The sequence below is a fragment of the Diceros bicornis genome, chromosome 4 (assembly GCF_020826845.1).
Source record: "Diceros bicornis minor isolate mBicDic1 chromosome 4, mDicBic1.mat.cur, whole genome shotgun sequence".
NCBI classification, from domain to species: Eukaryota; Metazoa; Chordata; class Mammalia; order Perissodactyla; family Rhinocerotidae; genus Diceros; species Diceros bicornis.
Genome location: NC_080743.1, coordinates 100,327,893 through 100,350,139, shown reverse-complemented (window position 1 = coordinate 100,350,139; position 22,247 = coordinate 100,327,893). Strand labels below are relative to the sequence as shown.

The 22,247-nt window shown below is 53.8% G+C and overlaps 1 protein-coding gene across 3 annotated transcripts in view; it reads left to right on the top strand.

The window, feature by feature from the left end:
• Positions 1-635: 635 nt before the first annotated feature.
• MFSD4A (major facilitator superfamily domain containing 4A) overlaps positions 636-22,247 on the top strand; it is a 307,016-nt gene continuing 285,404 nt past the window's right edge. For all 3 annotated transcript variants that reach the window (XR_009219882.1, XM_058540220.1, XM_058540221.1), the window contains exons 1-6: positions 636-955; positions 10,328-10,526; positions 11,238-11,498; positions 14,683-14,851; positions 15,286-15,401; positions 16,456-16,629. Coding sequence is in view for 2 of the 3 variants with exons in the window: in XM_058540220.1 (XP_058396203.1) it covers positions 726-955; positions 10,328-10,526; positions 11,238-11,498; positions 14,683-14,851; positions 15,286-15,401; positions 16,456-16,629 (1,149 nt within the window). In the remaining variant the exon portion in view is untranslated. The remainder of the gene's footprint in view (positions 956-10,327; positions 10,527-11,237; positions 11,499-14,682; positions 14,852-15,285; positions 15,402-16,455; positions 16,630-22,247) is intronic.

Below are 22,247 nucleotides of genomic sequence, written 5' to 3'. Positions count from 1 at the left end.
GTTTTCCATTTAAAGGGCAATGTGCTTACCCTTCTGAGGTTCTAATTAAAGCCACGAATACCCTCCCAAGGAAAAAAAGCATGTAGGAGATTTTGCCTTCTATTCCAGGGGAAGATGGGGATACTGTCAGACCCTCGAAGTCCATCCGTGAAGCCCCTAGGTTTAAGGGGGAGGGCTGGAGGTTTCCACCACCGCCAAAGCCCGGGCCAGGTTGGTGTCTGGCGAGGGCTTGTAGCTCTCCGGAGCCCAGGCCAAGCGCTGCAAGATCGGCTCTCCAGTCTCTCTGCGTACATACAGGACGTCTCGGGCTCTCGGCTTGCCCGGCTCTAAAATGGGCACGCAAGCCCTCCGACCCTGGGGGGCTGTATAAGGAGGCTGGTGGGAAAGTAGCTGGGTGGGAGAGGGGGTGGGAGTGAAGAGTGGCTCCCGGGCGGCCTCCCGCAGCGGGGGGAGGGGGAGCGTGTGTGTGTTCGAGAAGCAGCGGGAGGCCCGCGCCCTGCACCGCACGCGGAAGGCGCGGGCCCGGACGCGGTGCCCGCGGGCCGCACAGGCGCCCCCGGCGCTCCCTGCACCCGAGGGCGGGGCCCCTCGCCGGGGCGGCCCCTCCCCGCCCCTCCCCGCCGGCCCCGGCCTCCCCAGCCCGGCCGGCCCTCTGGCGAGCGGCGCGGCACTTGGGCACCGGCGCGCGCTCGGGGCCAGCAGCCGGGAGCCGGCCAGCTGGGGCCATGGGCTGCGACGGCCGCGTGTCGGGGCTGCTCCGCCGCAACCTGCAGCCCACGCTCACCTACTGGAGCGTCTTCTTCAGCTTCGGCCTGTGCATCGCCTTCCTGGGGCCCACGCTGCTGGACCTGCGCTGCCAGACGCACAGCTCGCTGCCCCAGATCTCCTGGGTCTTCTTCTCGCAGCAGCTCTGCCTCCTGCTGGGCAGCGCCCTCGGGGGCACCTTCAAGAGGACGTGAGTGCCAGCCCGCGTCCGCGCCCCGCAGACCCGACCCCCGCCCCCGCCGCTCCTCGCACTCCCGCGCTGACCCTGCCCTTCCCTTTCCTCCCCGCCGCTGCCCCCGCGGTGCGGGGCTGCCCGCCGCCCCCGCCTCCTGGCGGCGGCGACCACCCCTCCCGGCCCGCCAGCCGCGCCGCCTTAGCCGAAGGGCCGCCTCCTCCCCCACCCCAGCTCTCCCCGGAAAACTCTCTCCGGGGACTGAAGGTGACTTCTGGATTATTTATTTGCCTTCGCTCACCCCTGTGAGGCGGTAAACCCATCTCCCCCGGCTCCCCCCACCCACACCCCTTGGGGAGCGGAGTGGTGGAGTCTGCCGAGGTGGGAGGGTCCGAGGTTTGTCCGTAGCCCCTGCTGCCGGGGGCAGAACTGGAAGTGAGGGGCCAGGAGAGTGGGAGTGTCGCCTCGGGGGCCGCTGTAGGTGCCAAAGCTTGCTGAGGTTGACGAGCGCCCTGGGGCAGGCTCCACCTCATTATCAGTTCCAGACCAGCTGACACAAGCTGTCCCTTCCCTTCCCCGGTGGCCACGGGGCTGGTGGTCCTGTGTGGCCTTGCGCCTGAGGGGGCCAGGGTTCCTGTATTGGCCGCTGGAGGCGGAGCCCTTCTGCCTCTGAGACACAGAGGACCTCCCCGCTAGGGCCGTGGAGGGGGCGCAGGGTGTCTCACCCAAAGCTTGGTAAGGCGCCCCTCCGTCCCTGGTGCCCGGGGCCCCTCCAGTCCCCGCACCTCATGTTACTCTTCCCTGGCCTCTGCCCCAGGGCGGGTCTCTGGACTTTGCCTGGCATGCTCCCCAGAGATACCCTTTTGGATACCGTTGCAGAGCCCAGTTCTTTCGCTCAAATTGAACAGGGCCACCTCCTTGGAGCCCTTTGAAAAGGCAACAGTATTCACTCTTCTAGAGCAGCTGGCAGACAGACCCCAAGCAGGGCAGAGGTGACTTGCAGGCCATAGGCTGCTGGAGATTTCCCTAGTCCCAGCTCCTGCCTGGATGGTTTCCTGGATTGTATGGACTCAAGCAAGCAGACCGCCTGGGAACAAAACCATGGTTGGGCTATCCCGGTGAAACCTCTGGGGGCCATAGGGGCAAGGGCTCTTGCCCCTTGGCTCACTCCTAGAGGAATCCAGGAGGGTGGATTTTCCTGTCCACCTCACTTCCAGAGCTGATGGAGAGAAGCACGGGTGTCACAGAGATGGAGCCCACTTTAAGCCACCCTACTGACAAAGTATTACCAGTTAGAGAGTGATTATCCTTATTACCACAATCCTCTTGTAAACTTAAAAATTCTTTTAAGAAGCAAGTCTCCTTGTGTATGCTAGTGTTTCTGTAGGTTTTGTACAGGATTGGATTTATGTGAGATTCAGAAAATCTTAAGAAAAGCTCAGGATCCTTTCTGATTCTGCCTAGTGGTCTAATTAGAAATCTATCAGGGTGTTTTCTGTGTGTGTATGTGTGTTATACGTATTATGACTTACAAAATCTCCCTTACCTGGAACTTTTTAGGAAGATGTGTAGTGCAAAGAACAGGAAGGGAATGAGTACAATTCTAAATGGCAGGTTGGCGTGCCAGGTTTGGGGAAAAAGGCAGAGATAAACATCCAGCTGGGCCATCTCTTCCTTATTTGCTCTGTGCCTCTCTCAGGATTCCTTACTCAACGGGGGACTCTGGACAGGCAGTGGGAAGGGTCTTTCAGTGGGAAACCAGCTCACAGAAAAGAAGAATGATAATGGTAACAGTAATATTGAGCACTTAGTGCTAGCACTGTTTTAAGTACCTCACATGTATCAACTCATTTAATCTTTACAACAACCCTGTAGAGTAGTACTATTATCTCCATTTTATGCGTAAGAAAGCTGAGGCACAGAGAGGTTAAGAAATATGCCCCAGGGCACACAGCTATTTAAGAAGCCTACTCAGGATTTGAACACAGGCATTTGCTGCTAGAACCAGATACTCTGGAAATGCCTCTTGCTTTATGAGTAATCAACTTCAGCTCTGCAGGGTACAAGTTGTACCCTATACTCACCAGGCACAGGCATGGCATGAGAATCCCTATGAATACTCATGGGCTGAGTATTCTTGAGCTGACATTCCTGGGAAGGAAACTGTGGGCCTCTGGAGCTTCCTGCTGGGATCTGAGGGGTGGAGGTGGGGGAGGGTGGGGGAGTAGGTCCTATCAGTGGTTCAGGTTTAAATTCTGAACCTTAGTCCTCTCACCCCTAAGACAAAATGTCATAAAAAAACTTTCTTTTGGTTAAGAGCAAAGCAGATTTCAGTGGAAATGCAGCGATACCACGGGGGTGGCCTGTGTGTAGACTAGAGTCACCACCCAACCAGGGCTGGGCGGCCCATCACAAGCCCCCACCCTCCAAAACAAACAGACCCTCTGCCCACGCTGAAACCAGCCTCAAGCTGGATTCCTTTAGTCTCAGTTTAAATGCTAATACCCCGCGAGTGCTTTTCAGCTGAAGTGGTTACCTGCCAGCGCTCCAGGCTGGGTGCTGGAGTGGGGTGTTGGTTTAACAGATCGGAGGGCCAGCTGTTGCGGGGGAGAGGGGACGAGGGCGGAATGACGCGCATGGGGAGATGAGAGGGGGGCAGCGCCTCTTTCTCTAGGGTTCCTGCTCAAGTCCTGCCTCCTGCTTGGCCCCGACTGAGGGCTAGGCCTAATAGGGTTTCTGGCATAGGGTTTCTGGATGCCGGAGTCGTGCATCAGAGGGACTGCTTGTGGAGGGCCCTGCCGGTTAGAGTGGATGCAGGGAAGGGTGGGAGCCCTCAGCCCAGGACAGGACCAGCTTGCCCGCTCGGGCGTGTGCGCTCTCTCTCTGGCTTCTAGCATAGACAGAGATCTTGCAGGAGGCCACCACAGGCAGGCCAAGAGGGAGAGGAGTGCCGTTACAGCCAGAAGAATCTGGACTAGACCTTCCTGAAGAAAATCTTGCTTATTGAGAGCAGGAAACCCTTCGGAGTGGAGAAGAACACAAAGCCACCTGGTTGGCAGGGTGTCTAGGTATGTGCTTTGTCAGACAGGAAGGAGGAGGGGGTATTTAGACACAAGCCCAGGGTTTTTTTTTCCTGGTTTCTTGGGGACCTGTCTCACCACCCTGGGCAGACCCCTTTATCTCAAAGGCGTCGAGTAGGTCACTGGCTTTCAGAGCCTCCCCAGCCTTTTCGCCGCCTCACCTTGGCCTCTTGCCTGCCTGCACTCTCTTAATTGAAGGCTTGTTGAGTTTTTCCTCTCTTTGCCCTATTCACTATCTCCTTCTCTGCCTTTATCTTTTCTTGAATTCCTGCAAGTCCTGCCCTGCCCCAAACTCAGCTCTGACTCCTTCCTGCCCCTTGCGTGAAATCGTCTTCCACGCAGGGTTTCCTCTCACGCTGGCCCCTGCAGTCCCTGGAACACAGTATGAAAGCCGGCTCCCTCCTCCGAGCCGGGTCCTGCTCAGTCTCGCATCTGGAAGGCCTCTGCCTCTCCCTCCAGCAGCTTGTCCACCTTTCAGCATGTGACAAACCTGGGCTAAAAGCTCACTAAAGGGCTGGCGCTAGGCATGATTCTTTCTTTAAGAACCCATCTCAACATAGAGTTACCATATGACCCAGCAATTCTACTCCTAGGTATATGCCTCAAAGAACTGAAAACATATCCACACAAAAACTTGTACATGAACATTCATAGCAGTATTATTCATCATAGCCAAAAAGTGGAAACAACCCAAATGTCCATCAGTGGATGGATGGGCAACATAATGTGGTACATCCCCACATTGGAATATTATTCAGCCATAGAAAGGAATGAAGTGTTGTTACATGCTACAACATGGAGGAACCTTGAAGACATTATGCCAAATGAAAGAAGCCTATCACAAAAGACCACATACTATATGATTCCGTTCATTTGGAAGTCTAGAGTAGGAAAATCTATAGATATAGAAAGTAAATTAGTAGTTGCCTAGGGCTGGGGGTGGGGTGCAGAGAGGAATGGGGAGTGACTGCTAATGGGTATGGGGTTTCTTTTTGGGGTGATAGAAATGCTCTAAACTTAAATTGTGGTGATGGGTTCACAACTCTGAATATACTAAAAAGCACTGAATTGTACACTTTGAATAGATGAATTTTATGGTATGTAAATTAAATCTCAATTTTTTTTAATTAAAAAAAGTTCTCAAAACTCATCCTACCCCTTAATTCACTCATTCAACAAATATCTCTTGAGTCAGACCCTGTTTTAGGGGTGAATACAACACAAGGCTCCTGCTGTCATGGAGCTTCCATTCTGGAGGACCATTTTAGTGAAATGAAGGAAATAAAGGGGGTAAGGATGGAGAGTAACAGAGTTGAGGGCTACTTTAGCTAGGTGGTCAGGGAAGGCCTCTCTGAGGAGGTGACATTTGAGCTGACACCTGAATGACAGGAGAGAGCCATGCCTGCAAAGAACTGGGGGAGAGGTGTTTTGGCACAGACAGCACTGCAAGTCCAGCCAATGTGTGAGGAGCACTCCCTGTGAGCCCAGCGCCCCATCGGGCCGAGGGACGTCATCACATACAGGATGCAGCCTGGACCTGAGTCTAACAGGGCAGCCCTGCCTTAGGTTGGGATCTCCCCAAAGACAGGCTTTCTTGCTCCTCCCTCTGGGTGCCCCCAGCCTTAACACAGGCCCTGAACAAGCTGGGGTGTCAGTGTGGGGGTGACTCAGGTAGAGGGGGGCCTCTCCTGGTCCCTCCCTCAGTCTGAGTCTCCCCTTCCCTCTCGCTGTGGCTTGCGCTGTGGTCTCCAGCCTGCCCTGGCTCCCAGGGGGTCCCTTGTCTCCTGGTTTCTTGTCCTAGGCCCCCACTCCTCTCTGGGGGCTGCCTGCCCCTCTGGGGTGGAGAGGGGCTGGGGATGCCTCTGACTCTCCCTCAGTCTTGCACTGTGGCCCTCTCCCCTGGTCCTTCAAGGAAGGAGATCATCCAGGGTGGACAGTGGGATCCCCTGAGGCAAGAGTGTGAAGAGACTGGTAGTGCCCGCCTGGGGTCAGTGCCTACTCTGGGGTCGGTCACTCTGGGGGCCTGTGGCTGGGCCCCACCTTGGGGGGTGGAGGGTGGGACAGGCTGGCTGACACCTTACTGCTCCAGTCCCTTCTCCTGTTTGAGAGCCAAGCAGCCCCTCCTATCACAGCACCAGCAGGGCCAGAACCCACCGCAAGGCCAGGTCAAGGTGATCACGTGTGCCCTCTGGGTAAGGCAGAGCACGGGCCGCGTGCTCAAGGTCACACGGCAAACTGGCGGGGCAGGCGCCTGGAGCGGAGCCTCGCAAGGCTGGGGCAGGACCTGGCTCCCTGCTCTCCGTCCCCGTTTGCACCTTCTGTGTGGAGCCTTTAATGAGTAACTCAGACTTTTCTCAGGCTTCCTGAGGAAGGGTTCCCTAGACTGTTGAGACTATTCCTGGGTCTCTCTACGCCTTGGAGGCATGGGGCCTTTCCTCTAATTGGCCTGAAATAACCTCTGAATCCAGGACCTGGGGAGGGAAGATCACTCCACTGGCCTCTGCCTCGATTGGGAGTCAAGAGACTGGACCCTGGCTCGGCGTTGCTCCACTCTTCCCTGGTCAGGGCCTGTTTCCTGCTCTGTGAAATGAGGGTAGGACTCCTAGTTCCTTGTTGCCACGCTAGCAGTTCCTGGACCAGCCTCCTGGGGTCACCCCATGGGCCTTGCAGCAGGCACAGAGGCAGGGCCTGGGGGCGGATCTGGGACTGGCCCCGATCTCTGCACCCTTTCTGCTGAGTGCACTTTTCTGGGCCTGGCAGTGATCTTTGGGGGAGCCTGGGGCCAACAGGGAGGGGGCGAGCATCGGGGAGGCGGCCCCAGGTGGCCAGGGGGAGATCCCAGTGAATGGTCAACTGTCACATCACACTGACCCTGCGTGGCAGCCTCTTGAGGCAGAGCTTACTGTCCTTATGTTACAGTGGAGGAAACTGAGGCTCAGAGGGACGACGTGTATGTGGCTTGCGCCAAGCCACACTTGGGAAGTGGCAGAGGTGGGCCTAGGACCAGTCTTGTGATTACAAATCCCACCACATCCATGCTGCCAAAGCTGTTTTGACATTATTATTCCATAATTTTCAATTACCCACATTCCTGGAAGGGGATGTTGACCAAACCATTAAGTGACCACACCAATTAGTGTATTTCAGTCTGGCTCTGGGATGTGTATGGGATTCCTTTTTACTTGGCAACAACATACCATTCTAAAGACATTTGTTCAGGCTGATTTCTGGAATGCCCAGGCACAGCCCTGCTGAAGAAGCTGGGGGTGGGGTGTGGACAGGCAGTCTGGCGTCCAAACACAAGGTTTCCTGTGGTGCAGCCGTCCGCGTTTACTGGGAACAGGTCTCCAGCCCCCTGATGCACAGGAACCCTAGACCCAATATGGGCTCAGCCCTCCCCAGCCCCAGCTGGCAGGGCGGCAAGTTCACATCACAGCCCAGGGGCTGGCAGAAGATGCAGGGAGGGAACCTCCCAGGCCACTCGCCGTCCAGCCTCTCCTTTCCGCCTGTCCTGTCTCCTTATCCCTCCCTCCTGCCTGCCACTGGGCATGGGAACAAAAAGCCCCCTGTGGGCATCTTAAGAATGACAAGGGGAGAGGATACAAATGGGAGAGAGGAGAGGCCTGGACAGGGCATCCCACTGGCCACCAGCCCTTCCTGAACCCTCTCCCCAGCTCCTGAGCCTCCTGCCGTTCCACTCAGCACCTTCCTGGCAACCTGCTCGACTTTGTTCTTCATCTCTTTGCCTCTGCCTCTCTGTCTCTGACTCTCTCTCTGTCACCCCCATCTGACTCCCACATCAGGCTCCAAACAGTCTGCAGCCCTTTTCCCCCAGCTGTCCTGTGTGGGGTGATGAGACAAGCCTGCCTCAAACACTGTTCCTGTTTCGCCAGCAGCATCGAGCAACCCTGCATGGAGCACCTTCTCAGGGCCAAGCACCGTCCGAGCATGGGGTCCCGCAATGACCAGGCTGCAGCAGATGCCTCGGGAAGCTTGCGATGGAGCCAGCAGGCACAATATGAATCAGTTGGAGCTCCCATAACAGCAGCAGAGGGGCCACTGGGGGCTCATGTTCTAGCGACTACAGCTGTTCACCATTGCTTCCTAAGACCAAGGCTCTGCAGAACCTGGCCTCATGCTCCCTGCTGGCCACCCCCTTCTCCAGCCTGGCTCGGTCTGTGGCGCAGCACCAGCCTTTTTACACACTCGCACTTGCACACACACTCCTCCACGGAGAAGCAGCATGGCATAGGGAATCTCAAGTCAGAAGACCTGGGTTTGAGTCCAGGCTCTGTCAGCTACTTTCTTAGCCTTCCTCAGCCTCAGTTTACTCGTGGGTCAAATAGGCACAATCGCAAAGGCTGCCTCACGGCATTGTCCTGTCCTCCAGATGTCTCGGATGCTGTAAACACATGCTACATGTCGTCATGTTCACTGTAATGTTAGTTATCATTTTCTTTTACCACAGCTCCTTACCTCTCAGTTTACTGACCCCAGGTCCCGCTCCCTCCGGACTTCGCTGCAGAACTGATCATTAACCACTTTCAAGTTTTTCAGGGCAATAGTGATGATATGTTAATTCTTCATGAGAGTATTTGCACTTGACTTGGGGCGTCCGTGCTGCATGGCGCAGTGGTGAGTGAGGTCGTGGAACTGTCACGCCCCGTGTACCAGGCCACTGGGGGAAACATTGAAGGGGAGATAGGGGCCCTCTTGCTATCCCTGAAGTCAGGCCACCCAGGAGGCTGTCTAGTCTGTTTTGTGGAGGGAAAGGAAGGGGAAAGAGAGAGCTGTTGTGGGAGCCTGCCATGTTTATCAGCCTGTGGAGGTGTGGGCCCCTCCTCTGCGCTGGGACGACGGAGGAAAGGGAGACGTGGCTACCAGGTTGCAGGGGGCAGAAGCGCAGGAAGCCAAGTGAGTGGCCCAGGCTGTCAGTGCTGGCGTCCCCGCAGAGCAGGGATGCTGAGGGCAACGGGGGTCAGAAGGGACCTGAACAGGCCTCCCCACAACATGACCCTCCCTGTTTCCCTCCTAATGCTGAGGTGAAGTGAGTCCCCCCTCCCCCTCACACACAGCTCTGAGCTGGGAACAGGCAAGGGTCATGATCAGTGATCTCCCCAGCAGATCAGGTTGGGAACAAGAAAAGAGAAAGTAACGAACCGCCGTTATCAGCAGAGCCCTTCTGATAAGGGATTTAATCAAAGATGGGACAAGATGAAAAGCTGAGAGCCAAGGGGGTCAGAGGCAAGAATGTCCTGGAAAAAGCAGCCTGGGGGTCTCCGGGGGGCTCCCTCTTCTCAGTGTGTTGGGAACAGACAGCTCTTCTTGCCTCATAGGACCTCCACGCCCAGGTCCAGCGGCCAGACGGACGGTGACTGGGGGTGCTCCGACTTTTCCTAATCTGAGAACATTATTCCACAGCCTCTCCCTTCCAGAATCTTCTTGCTGCCCGGTCTCCTTCCCCCCACATTAGCCTTTCAGACTGGTCCCAGAAAATACCAGGCTTCCTTCCTTTCTCTGTGCATCTGGTTATTGGACAGAGCCTTAGCCACTCCGTGCATTCATTCACTCCTGGGGGAAGAGGCCTTCAGCCTGCCTGCTGTGGGCTCCTTGGGGGGAAGGTCCCCACTCGACACCTCTCAGTGGGGACAGACACAGGGCCTCCCTTCTGGACACTTGCCAGGCACAGGGCCTGAGACCTCTGCCCATGGAGAGGTCACCAAATTACCCGAATACCTGGGCTGTGGGCTTTGGTTCAGGCAGCTCAGGCCTGGCGCCTGCAGAGGGCCTGGCCAGTTTCCTATTCCTGTGTGGGAAGGGCACCCTGCAGCCCAGCTCAGGGGATTTGGGGTTCAGGTTCCATCCCGGGTCCCACCCCCAGTTTCAGGCATATGGCCTTGCGGTGCTCAAAGCAGCTTCCCCTCATGCCATCCCTGAGAGGGACAGAAACATCTTTGCATCTCATTGTTTGTAGGTAAACAATTTAAAGTTTAAGTCGACAATATGAAATTGCCTATGAGTAAGCAGCAGCTAGGCCTTGTGAGGTGCCCATTGTGTGACGTTACATAGTGTCTTCAGTTCTCACAACCGCCCTGTGAGGTCGGGGTGGTTATCCGAGGAAAACGAGACACATCAAACATCTCGCCCACCACCCATAGCTAATAAGTGACAGCGCCACCCCGTTCTGCCAGAGGCTGGGGGAGATGTCTCAGCTTCCTTGGGGCCACCCAGCTGGTGGAGGACAAGGAGGGGGCTCTCCATTCCCAGGGCTCTGCCCACCTCCGCTGACCTCACCTGTCTGCTCCTGCAGACTGGCCCAGTCGTTATGGGCCCTCTTCACCTCCTCTCTGGCCATCTCCCTGGTGTTTGCCGTCATCCCCTTCTGCCGTGACGTGAAGGTGCTGGCCTCTGTCATGGCACTGGCAGGCCTGGCCATGGGCTGCATCGACACCGTGGCCAACATGCAGCTGGTGAGGATCTACCAGAAGGACTCGGCCATCTTCCTCCAGGTGAGCGCACAAGCAGGAGTGGGGCTGGGTGGTGGCGAGGGCACAGGAGAGCTCCCTAGGCCCTGTCCATCTCTCCCAGCCCCCTCCACCTTGGCCCTCTCCCCAGGGCCAAGTATCTGTTCCCTTGGGCCAGGGTGGTGACTGAGAAAGAGCACCAGGCTCTCAGTTCAGTGTGACCATTCCCAGCTGGGCCCACTGGGCAGTCACTCAGCATCTCTGGACTGGGGTCTCCTCGTCTCTTAGATGGGGTAACGATCTTTCTGGCATGGCAGGATGGTCACGGGAGGCTGAGTGCTCATGAGAGAAGGCTCTTTGTAAACTGGGAAGTGGCATGGTGGGAGGGCTCGCCGTTTTCTCCTGTCTTCTTATTTCTTCTTCCTTCCTTCTCCTCCCAGTTACCAGTCCAGCCCTTCCCTTTATTAAGCCCCCTTCCCTTTGCGGTGTGACCTGGTGGATACTAACATGGGGACAGCCCCCAGTCAGGGGTCAAGATTTGAGAAAGAAGGGAGAGTGAGGGAGGGGATTGGCCCCCGTCACCAAGTTATCCCAGGCCAGGAAGGTGGCTGAGAGGAGCTTCACTCCTCTCCTCTCCTGCCTCCCACTCTCTATTGCTCCCCACTGTGGGGCCAGGCAGGGGCTCCCCAGATGAGATGCATGGCTGGAGGGTGAAGCCTGAGCCGTCCCCCACCCACTTCACTTCTCCCTCCACAGGTTCTCCATTTTTTTGTGGGCTTCGGTGCTCTGCTGAGCCCCCTTATAGCCGACCCCTTCCTGTCTGATGCCAACTGCTTGCCTGCCAATAACACAGCCAACGCCACCTCCGGCAGCCACCTATTCCACGCCGCCAGAGTCCTGGGCCAGCACCGCACTGAGGCGTGGCCTTGGTCCAATCAGACGCTCCCTGGGCCACCCCTGCAGGATGGGGCAGGGACCCACGTGGCCTACGCCTTCTGGATCATGGCCCTGATCAATGTGAGTGCCACTGGTGCAGGGCTGGGTGGGGACAGTCACACATACCAGTCCATACCAGCTCCCAGTGCAGATTCTTCTGATTCTGAGCAAGGTGCTGGGGGGGAGGTGTGCCCTTAGGAAGGCAAGAGGATGGGAGACCTGACCCCCAGGGATTCATCTGAACACAAAGGAGGTCACAAGAGATCATCTCTGAGGTCCTTCAGTTGTGACATCCTGTGATGGCGAGTCTCAAGGCAGGTAAAGCAGTGAGCGAGCAGGTTTAGCACGGTGATGTCAGGGTCAACTTTCAAGTCATCTGAGGCTCTGTGGGAAACCAGCTCTTTTCCTCCAAGGCCAGATGAAGTAGACCCTGGGACAGAGCACTGCAGGACCTGCCGGGCTCTTCTCTGGGATCTTCAATCACTGCTGGGAGTCTCTGGTGCCCTGCTGTGAGGTGGGCTCCTGTGGAGGCCAGGGGACAGACAAGATGACCTCCAAGGGACGCTGCCTGCCAAGGCTGCCTTGGTGGGAGCAGAGCAGATAGACCACCTCACCGTGACTGGTCAGATACTGAGGTCCCTCTGTACTCCCAGCTCTCATCCTCCCCTGCCATATCAGCACTGACTCTAATCTCTGGCTGGAAACCCCCGCTGGTGTCTGCAGCCCAAAACAGGTTCTCCCACGTTAGCCCAGGCTGGGGCCAGAGGGAGAGGTGGGGAGACTCCCCCCCACCCCCTCTCTGGCTTGAGAAGTTCTGTTAGGAACACCAGGAGCAGCCCTGGTCTCCTGGCTTGTGCCCAGCATGGGCTGGGGCTGGGGAGTATTCCAGGTGGCCATTGGCCTGGCTGTGGGATGGAGACGCTGCCTGGCTCGTCACCCTGACTTAGAGCCTCTTTTTGTACTAGGCAGACACATCAGCCATCCAGAGGCAGGCAGACTGGGCTCGGGCACTACAGCCTCTGCCCGGCTGCTGCAGGGCCTCAGAGCGATGCCAGGCATGTAGCATTGAGGGGCCTTTGAGACCACCCAGGCCCACTGAGCAGCAGGGCAGCACTGGCTCAGGCAAGGCCCTGATGGGGCTTAGGAAGAGGCAGGGCCAGGCCGGAACCCCGACTCCCAGCACAAACCTCCGACCTGCTGCCCCGTAGTCACTGCTCATTTTTCCTTTCTTCTCCTTTGTAACTTTCCTTTCCCTGTACCAGAATCTTCACTGAGGGCTCTCCGAAATGCACCCCTCTCCTTCTGCTCCTTCGCTTTTCTGCCCGTGCCCATCATTGTTTTGGAAATAGTGCAGCTTTGGGCCCGTGCCCTCCAAGGGGGCCTGCGAAGGGAAAGAGCACTGTCAGCACAGTGTCAAGGCTGAGGCTCCAGGGCCAGGACGCCGGAAGGTCCAGCTTCAGCCTGAGAGCTCTTTTGTCTTGCCCCACACGGTGTGGACTGGAAGCACGGTGTTTGCTGCAGGATTTCCGGGCTTTTTCCATTGGTTTGTGTCTGAAGATAAACAGTCCACCGCAGAAGAGAATGGGGCTGTGCGTGCATGTGGGTGCGCACACACATACACACAGAGGCGCACACACACACACAGGCACAGCCCACCTGGCACTCTCAGACTTTTAAGGTGGAGTCTGCCTTCCCTGAATGGGCTTATAAAGATGGTGTGTGTTCCTGCCGGAAGCGCCGGCCAGTCCTCTGTGCCGTCCTTCCCACCACCCATCTCCCTGGAAAGCCCCACCTGAGTGATCCCGCCTCTTTTACAGCTGTTTCCCCTTGGCCTTCACCCAAGCATTCTGCCACCACAGGCCTCTGCATGTGGGTTTCCTGTTTCCCCCATCAGACTGGAGGGAGGGCTTCATCTCCCCCTTCAGACCCGGGACTCCTGAGGGCAGGGCTGTTTTTCGTGCAACTCAGGCCCAATTTGCTCTCTAGCGCTGCTGGGGGGAGGAGGGGGTCTGACTTTGACCTGTTTTTGAGTGTGGAGGGAGGCTCTCAAGGTGCCCACAGGGAGGTCAGGACCGGTGGTTTTCGGGTGACTTGGGAAAATGCCTGAATGGGCCAGCGTGGCTCCAGGCGAAGAGCAGGCTCCTGCCGAGCAGCACCAGGCAGGGGCTGGCAGTCCCCTGACTTCCATCTCTACCCGCCGGCTCTGCCTGTGAGCTCAGAGAAGCCCATGAGCCTCTGGGAAGCTTCCGCAGTTCCCTGGGCTTCCTCTCAAGAGGAACTGGGATGAAGTTGTAGCAGGAAGGGCAGAGGTTAGACTTGATGAGGAGCTTCCTGGCAGCGAGGGTGGTTAGACACAGGCAGCTCCCCTGAGGGAGGTGGTGGAGGCTTCTCCAGGCAACCTCAGAAGCAAGAGACATTTCCCATTGCTCTGGGGAGTTCATAAAACCTAAGTGGCTTAAGGTAAATAGCAGTGAGCATAACATTAAGCTTGTGTGTGCGTGTTGCTCGTAGCTTGCATTTTTCAATCGAAAGGAGTCCCTGTCTCTGTTTTCCAGACACCAAGCCCCTGAGGACAGCCTCTGTACCCTCTTAGGGTATTATATCACCCAGACAGCCCCTAAGGTGGAGACAGCACTGACAGATTCAGGAGGCCTGGGCTCCAGTCCAGCTCTGCCCCAAGCCAGCTGTATGCCTGGGCACTAACGCTCCCTGGGTCTCTAGCTTACTGCTCACGTCTCTTCCAGTTGTAACAGGTTATGACTAAGTGACAACTTTGAGCCTCATTTGCCCCAACTGGAAAATGAGGATAATTCCCCCCAGCACACTTCATAGAGCTGTGATGAACAAAAGCCAAACTTTGTAAAGCGTCACGTGATCTAGCAGGATGAAGAGCGAGGAGCCAGCACCAGCACCGTTCAGGATAAGGACGTTAGAAATGAGTTAATCTCTGGCACCTCTCCTGTGCCAACAGAGGCCCAGTGCGAGTCCAAGCTTTGCATGTGACAAGTACCCGTCTTCAGGGAAACGGATGTGGTTAAGGTTGGGCAGCAGTTACACCACGCCTGCCCTGGGTCAAGGCACCTGGCTGCGTTAGCTGGGGATGGCTCTTAAGTGGACACCCTTGGAAAAGAGCTGTCTTCTCCCAGGACCGTGCAGACCTTGTGTGTGCCATACAGCCGAGTGGAGGTGTATGCAGTGGGCCTGGCTTGGGAAGGGGGTCGCCTGACGGGAACAGGGCTCTCCTGACCCTCTGCTCACCTCCCAGCTCCCAGTGCCCCTGGCTGTGCTGTTTCTGCTGTCCAAAGAGCACCTGCTGACCTGCTGCCCTCAGAGGAGGCCCCTGCTCCTGTCTGCAGATGAGCTTGCACTGGAGACGCAGCCTCCTGAGAAGGAAGACACTTCCTCACTTCCTCCAAAGTTTCAGCAACACCGAGGTAGGGGCTCTAATGAATTTTCATGCTCACAGCCCCATACCAATGCTTCCCTGGTACTCCGCCCCCAGGGTGGACGTAAATCACAGGTGATAATGGTTGGAAAAAAACACCTAGGCGCTAATGGTCTTGTAAGGCAGGAGATGGAGCAACCTGGCCAAGAGAATGAGGAAGGCAGACTTCTGGCTCTAACCTCCCGCCTGCCTAAGCCCACCTGTGTGATCTTGGGCAAGTTACTTGACCTCTCTGAGCCTTGTCTCCACCAGTACTATGAGACGAGGAGGGGCTGTTCCAGCAGTTTGTTGGAAGCTAGAGAAGGTGGGAGGCAGTAAGCGGTCCCCCATCCTGCCAGGGCTCTTCATCGGCCACTTGCCCTGGGCATGCAGAGTGAGGAGAGCAGTAGCTGAGACTAGCCCCTGTTCCTGTGTCTCACCCAGGGCACGAGGACCTGTTCAGCTGCTGCCAGAGGAAGAACTTCAAAGGAGCCCCGTATTCCTTCTTCGCCATCCACATCACAGCCGCCCTGGTCCTGTTCATGACCGATGGGATGACGGTAAGCCAGCCTTTGGAGGGTGCCCCTTATTGGGGGACCCCAAGACTCAAGTCTGGGGCTGGCAAGAGAAAGGAGGAGCATCAAGCTTTCCTAGAGACCTCACCTCGTACAGTCAATTCAGAAATTTAAACGAAATACAAGTCCTGGGGGAGACTGCCTCCAGGATCGTTCACAGCCCCTTGGTACTATGGTCTTCTGTCCCAACCAGTTGTTTTTATTTTTGTTGACTCTGTGGATAGGGGCCTACCTGGTTTCTTATCAAGGGCAGGCTCCCCACACTTTTTTAAAGGAGCGGAGCCCTGTTCCCCCAAGTAGAGGTCATGCCATATAAACTCTAGGGCAGTCTGCTTCCTGGAACACATTCCAAACCTGGGCTTCTCAAGCCACGTTGTAAACAAGCTGCAGGCAGGATCTGGGCCCAACTCTTTAGCCCACTAGTGACCTTGGTTACGCTATTTAGTGCCCATTTCCAGAAATCTCTTAGGATTAGATTAGGACAATTTTGAATGGCTGATTGATTAACTGCATATGAGGGACTCTCCGAAGAGAAGGCCCTAAAAAGTTTAGATGACCTGGTGGAAAGTACTCGTGACAGTACTGGTTGACTCCAACTCTCAGTGTGACCTTGGACAGGTGACTTCTTTCTGCCTTCCCATTTGTAAAATGAGACGCTGGAGCACACCTTTTTTCGCTGCGGCACTTTCCTTCAACAAAAAACCTTCTGTGGAATCCTTGTACATAAGACATGTAGTGGAAGGCTGCTCGGATCGAAGTGGGCAGCAGCGCCTGCATGTCCAGATCCCTCGGGACTCCCTATGGCGATCCAGTGACACCTCCCTGGGACCCCGAGGCCTCCGCAGCTGTGGCACCTCAGGTTCTGTTCTCAGCTCAGGCCTCTGTGTGCTGTATGATCTTGGCTCTAAGCCCACCCTTTGTGGAGCCTCTAGGGGCAGGACCAGTCCTGCCCCAGCCCACACCATACCTGCCCCAGCCGGGGCTTCCTTTGAGAGGGTATTGTCTGCAGGTGTGCTCAGTGGGGCCTGTCTATCCACAGGGGGCATATTCTGCCTTTGTGTACAGCTATGCGGTGGAGAAACCCCTGTCTGTGGGACACAAGGTGGCTGGTTACCTCCCCAGCCTCTTCTGGGGCTTCATCACCCTGGGTCGGCTCATCTCCATTCCCATCTCCTCAAGAATGAAGCCAGCCACCATGGTTTTCATCAATGTGGTAAGTGGCCTCCTTTCACTTCTTTGAGACCCAGGAGAACCATTCACTCCTGGCTCTACCACTGCCCTAGGACTTTTGCTCGGCACTGGATTGTGCCGGCAGGGTGGGAATATAGGAGTAAAGGGAAGAGGAGAGGAGAGGAGAGAGATGCTGGTGGAGAAGGGATGGAAATCCAGGAGATGGAGCTTACCCATGTGACCTTGGCCTCTGATTTTGTACCCATCAAAGGAAGAGGCTGTAGGAGGTGGTCACTGCTGTGTGGGGGCGGATCCCAGCTGACAGCCTGCCGGAAGTATGAGGGAAGCAGGTGCTGGCCTTGGTCCTCCCTTGTTCCCTTTGGTGCCCAGCTGGCCGGAGCCCTATGGCAAGGGGAGGCCAGGGATACCCTGGCCTTCAGAATCACCATCTCTGGGTGGGGGCCTGGGAATTTGCATTTTGAAGCTCTCCCAGGTGATTCATAAGTAGCCAGACTGACATGTAAGACGACCTTCAAGGAACTGGTCTGCCTGGGAAGTAGGAGGTCTGGGTCAGAGTGATGGGTTAAGATGTTCACCCTGATGTGTGTCCATGTCACCATCTATCATAAAGGGGTCCATATTACAGATGCCTGTAGGATCATCCAGCGCAGCCTCCCACCAGGGCTTGAATCACCTCTATAATATCCCTTCCAAGAGGTCCACAGTCTGTTTAAACACCTCCAGTGACTGGGAACTCACTACCTTTCCAGGTAGCCCAATCCACTATCAGAAGGTGCTTCCTTGGGTTGAGTTTCTTGCGGAGAGTGGGTGGGAAATAATGTTGGGGCTACAGAGACCAAAGATCTTGAGCCCCAAGCAAGGCCCTTGGATTTGGCCTTGTGCTGGTTGATGACCTTCAAGAAATTTCCATTCAACATAGATGGGAGTTAGGGAGGATAGAAGCCAAACTCAAGAGTCTGAGATGGGAAGTGGAGGCGTGAGTATTGCAAATATTTCTGAGCTGAAGGCAGTTTTGCTTGACAGGAGTTGGGTGGTGTGAGCCTGTTTTTAGGCAGAGGAGAAAGGGAGGAAGCCTGTAAGGAGGGGGTCTGTGAAGGTAGCATTGTCGGAGAGTGACTGGTAAGGAAGGCCCCGGAGTGGGGGAGGGGATGGAAGTGCTAAGCCCGAGGAGGAGGGCCCCGCCTGTGGAGCTGGGGTGACACGAGGCAGGGAAGGAGGACTCCACCAGTCCGTGAGGTGGGAAGAGTGAGGGTGCTGCTGGTGGCCAGCCTCTGTGAGGCGTGAGGCCAGCTGCTTAGAGAGAGGGGAGCAGGGTGGGGCTCCGGGTTTGAGAGAAGAAGGAAAGTCTGAAGCATCCACAAGACTTAGGCCTGACAATAAAAGCTCACCTAGAGTGCTGGGTTTTAAGAAGGAAAATCAGATTCCTGGGCCCAGCACAGATTTTGTGAATTAGAATGTCCAGGGAGGAGCCCAGCAATCTGTATATTTAATGGACACACCAGGGGAGGGGGTCATGTCCTCAAGCAAGTTTGGGGAAACACTGCCCTAGAGCAAGTGATTCTGAAATACATTAGAGCCACTGGAGGTGCTTTTGGAAAATACAGATCCCTGGGCCCCTAGCCCAGAGGTTCTAATTCTGAGGGTGTGGAGAGGAAGCTGGGCATCTGGATGTTTGTAAAGCATTTCGGGTTTTTAAAGCTTTGGGGGGCCACCCTGTTGGGATTATAGCTAAACAGCCCTGAGCGAGCTCCTTGAGGCTGCAGCTGCCAAGTGACCATCTCATTCACTGTGGCTACTTCCAAGTAGTCCTCTCATCGTTAGATTAACATTCACCCTGCTCTCAACACTCTCCTGGGTCTCAGCAACCACTACTGGTTAACCAGCACGCACTTCATGCAGGGCCTTGCAGGGATCTGCGGGGCTGCCAAGTTCCCTAAGCCAGGTCTCTGCCTCCAGGGAGCTTACAGTGGGCTGGGGAAGATGAGCAGGGGAGAGGGAGAGTGTGCCTGGCCCGGAGGATGAGGATGAGGCGTTGGGAGGCAGGTGGGAATCAGGCTGAGGAGGGGGCCACACCAAGTGGGAGGAGAGTTGGTTGGCAGAGTTGCTAATTCACCCTGGGCATACTCAGTCTTCTGTCACCCAGGCTAAGATAAGAGAGTTAGGCATTTTTAAAACTTCCCCAAGTCTAGAGATTGTCAGGTTTGCCTGGAAATATGTGTGGTTTGTAAGTGGGGTTGCCAGGTGGCAGGAGGGGAGCAGGAACAGCGCCTTCAAAGTACTGGTTCTGCCTCAGCCTCATAATTTGAGAGCTGACTCTCAAGAAGACGCCAGCCTGCAAAGAGCAGAGGGGCAAGTGCTCCTGGCAGAGGGCACTGCTGGTTGAAAGGCCCCAAGGGGGGAACTAACTTGGTGAGAGCATGGCGGGCAGGGTCTGGGTAGGGAGCAGAAAGAGATGAAGTTGGGGAAGCAGACCCGGGCCAGTAGGGTTTTGAAAGCTAGGTTTTAGATTTTATTTTAAGTAGGCAGAAAGCCTGCAGAAGGTTTCACGTGGGAGTGGACATGATCTCCTTTGCATTTTAAAAGCACACGCCGGTTGTGCTGCAGAAGAATGAATTGTAGAGGGCAAGGGTGAGGCAGGAGACAGTGAGACGCTGCCATGTCAGCCCAGGCATGAGAGGTGGCAGCAGGATGAGGGTGGTCAGGATGGATTGGGAGAGGTGCAAAGATTCTCTGAAACGTTTTGGGACTTGCTATTGGCTAGAATATAGGAGGTGAGAGACAGGAATCAAGGACCACCTTAGATACAGGGCTTGAGCAGCTAGGTGGGCAGGGATGCTGTTAACTGATATGGGGAAGAGCAGGTTTGGGGGAAGAGGAGGAATTCTGTTGTGGCCACCTTGTTAGTGTAGAGGAGGAAGAACTATTCCTCTGTCCTCTCGGTCCTTCTGGCTGGTCTAAGAACTAAATTGACATGAGACAGAATAACAGGAGAAAATCAAAGTTTAATAACATGTATATAGGGGAGAAACCCAGGGAAACTGAGTAATTCCCCAAAGTGGCAGAAGCCACTACCTTAAATACCATCTTCAGCTAAGGACAAAGGAGGGTGTTGGGGGCAGTGGTTTGGGACTTCAAAGGGGAGGAGGGCAATTCACATGGAGACGGAAAAGCAGATGTTTGGTAAACAAATGTTTGCTGGGCCATCTACAGGCAATGCGACCTGAGAGAGAACTTGCATAAAAATGGGCTTAGGAAGGATCCTGCCAGTCTACCACACCCAGAGTTACCTATGGTGATGGCCTGTCCTGGGACAGGCCTCCTATCTTGAATTCTTTTAGGCAATTAGGGAAAAGGTTAAAGTTTCCTTCAGAGTCTTTGTCTTTAAAAAATAATCAAGCCAAAGAAACACATTTTGGGGTGGCAATTTCTGATCCCCCACAGTCTCGCCTTTGAAACTTTAAGAAGTTTCACAGTCCAGAAGCTGAGTTGGTAGATTGTTCCATTTCATTGAACCAGTCTCTTAGTCCTGGTAGGTCAGTCTGGTTAAATTTATTTTATAAGGCAGTGATGTCAGTGGTGTCCCAAAGTTAGGCCTGTATTGTATGAGCAAGCAATCAGGTATTTAATAAGAAGCATTTCTATGCAAACAAAAACAAGGTTAATGGTTGGAGCAAATTATAAATCAGTTTCTGAGCCCATGGGACAGAAGTCAAGAAGATTTCTAGATGTCAGAGTCAAAGCATCTTTTGCAGTTTGAAATGTCTCTGATGACATCATCGGGTGTTCAGGTATCTTTTTGAGTGGCTTACACAGTAACAGTTATGAAGATTGTCTAAACATGGGCTATCATGGTAATCTCTCTTTAGTTTATATCAAGTTGTCCAGCCTCAGTTTGCAGGGCTTCAGGAACAAGGGTGGTTTCAGTTCTCAATGATTCCAAATGAAAATGAAGGAAAAATTGAAAATGTTCATTTGAAGATTTGTAGCCAGATATTTGAGGAGACTAGAAGAATTCAGGATCCAGTGCAGTTTACAGGTAGGAAACAAAAACCTCCAAGACCATTAACAGAACTAGAATCTAATATCCATAAATGTGTATTATAGTTTCTACTGAAACATAATTTTTCTCTCTAAAATCACCCTCATTTTTTTTTTTACCAAAGATAGCCAAATTAAGACTCATTGGTTTCTAAAATAAGTCTAGTTTTGATAAAGTTGGCCCAATTATTTACATAAGTATAGCAAGAATAGCTCTTTTAAATCCACTTTGCTGGAACTTTTCATAAGAAATCTCAGATTGAACTTTAAAGGCCTCTCGAGGCCAGCAAAGCCAAGGACTCGTCATCAGACTCTGCCTGCAATACCTTAGATGTGGGTGAATTCCTCTCTTCTCGAGGTCCCCAAAATGTCCTGATGTTCTTTGCATCTGCCAGGAAGTGACCTTCTTTGCTTACCTGGTAACATTGCTGGGAACCCCATAAGCAGGGTACCAGGCCAATATTTCCAAGTGGCTTTATTTGTTTTATAAAGTCAATCTTTGTCCCTTAAAGCTGTTTGGGTCATCTCCAAGTCTATGTATGTTTCAAATATGACATGCCAGTCAAAGCTTCGGTAATATAACCAATGTTTCCAATTGTGTCCTGTTATAAGGAGAACAGATTCTTATTGAATTTATGCAAGTAACTATATTGCCATGAAAATAAGAATATTCACTCACTAAGAGTTTCCAAATTCTGGAGGGATCAGGTAGGGAGAAGAAGATAAATGTTTCAATTTTGCTTACAAAGCTATAACTTACCAAATTGCTACAAGTCATGGTTAGCTTAAGAGAAAAGAGAAAAAGGTTTCCTTAAACCTGAAAAACAAAATATTTAAAAAATCAGCAACATTTCAAATGAAAAGTTATAAATGTTATAATCATCCTCATCAGTTCATTTAGTCCCACGTAATCAACTTTTTTGATCTTGATCTTCTGTTAGTAGTTTCATGAAGTCATTGGTTTGTCTGTTAGAGTTCTGTAATTTCTTACCCAGTTCAGTTTTATGATCTGAAAGTTTATCAGAAACTTGTGTTCTAGTGTAAGTGTCAGAGTCCTTTGCATGAATGTCTCTGAAGATGAAACATATTTACAAAAGCAGAGTAAAACAAAACTGTCTGTAAATGACAAAAGACTTCAAAATGGCAATTGACAAACCGCTATTTTTGTGACATATAATATTTTCAGATAATAACTAGAATTATGACTGATAACCAGGACAGATCAGAATTTTAGAAATGTTCTATAATTTTTTTATTTTTGTTCGTGAGGAGATCAGCCCTATGCTAACATCTGCCAATCCTCCCCCTTTTTTTTTTTGCTGAGGAAGACCGACCCTGGGCCAACATCCATGCCCATCCTCCTCCACTTTATATGGGATGCCGCCACAGCATGGCTCGCCAAGCAGTGTGTCGGTGCGCGCCCAGGATCTGAACTGGCGAACCCCAGGCCGCCGCAGCAGAGCCCACGCACCCACCTGCTTGCGCCAACAGGCCGGCCCCTTAGGAATGTTATATAATTTTTAAAACTTATAGCAATAACATTTACGCACATAATATCATAGGTCCCTGTGAAACAATGCTTAGTTATCCATTTAACCAAAG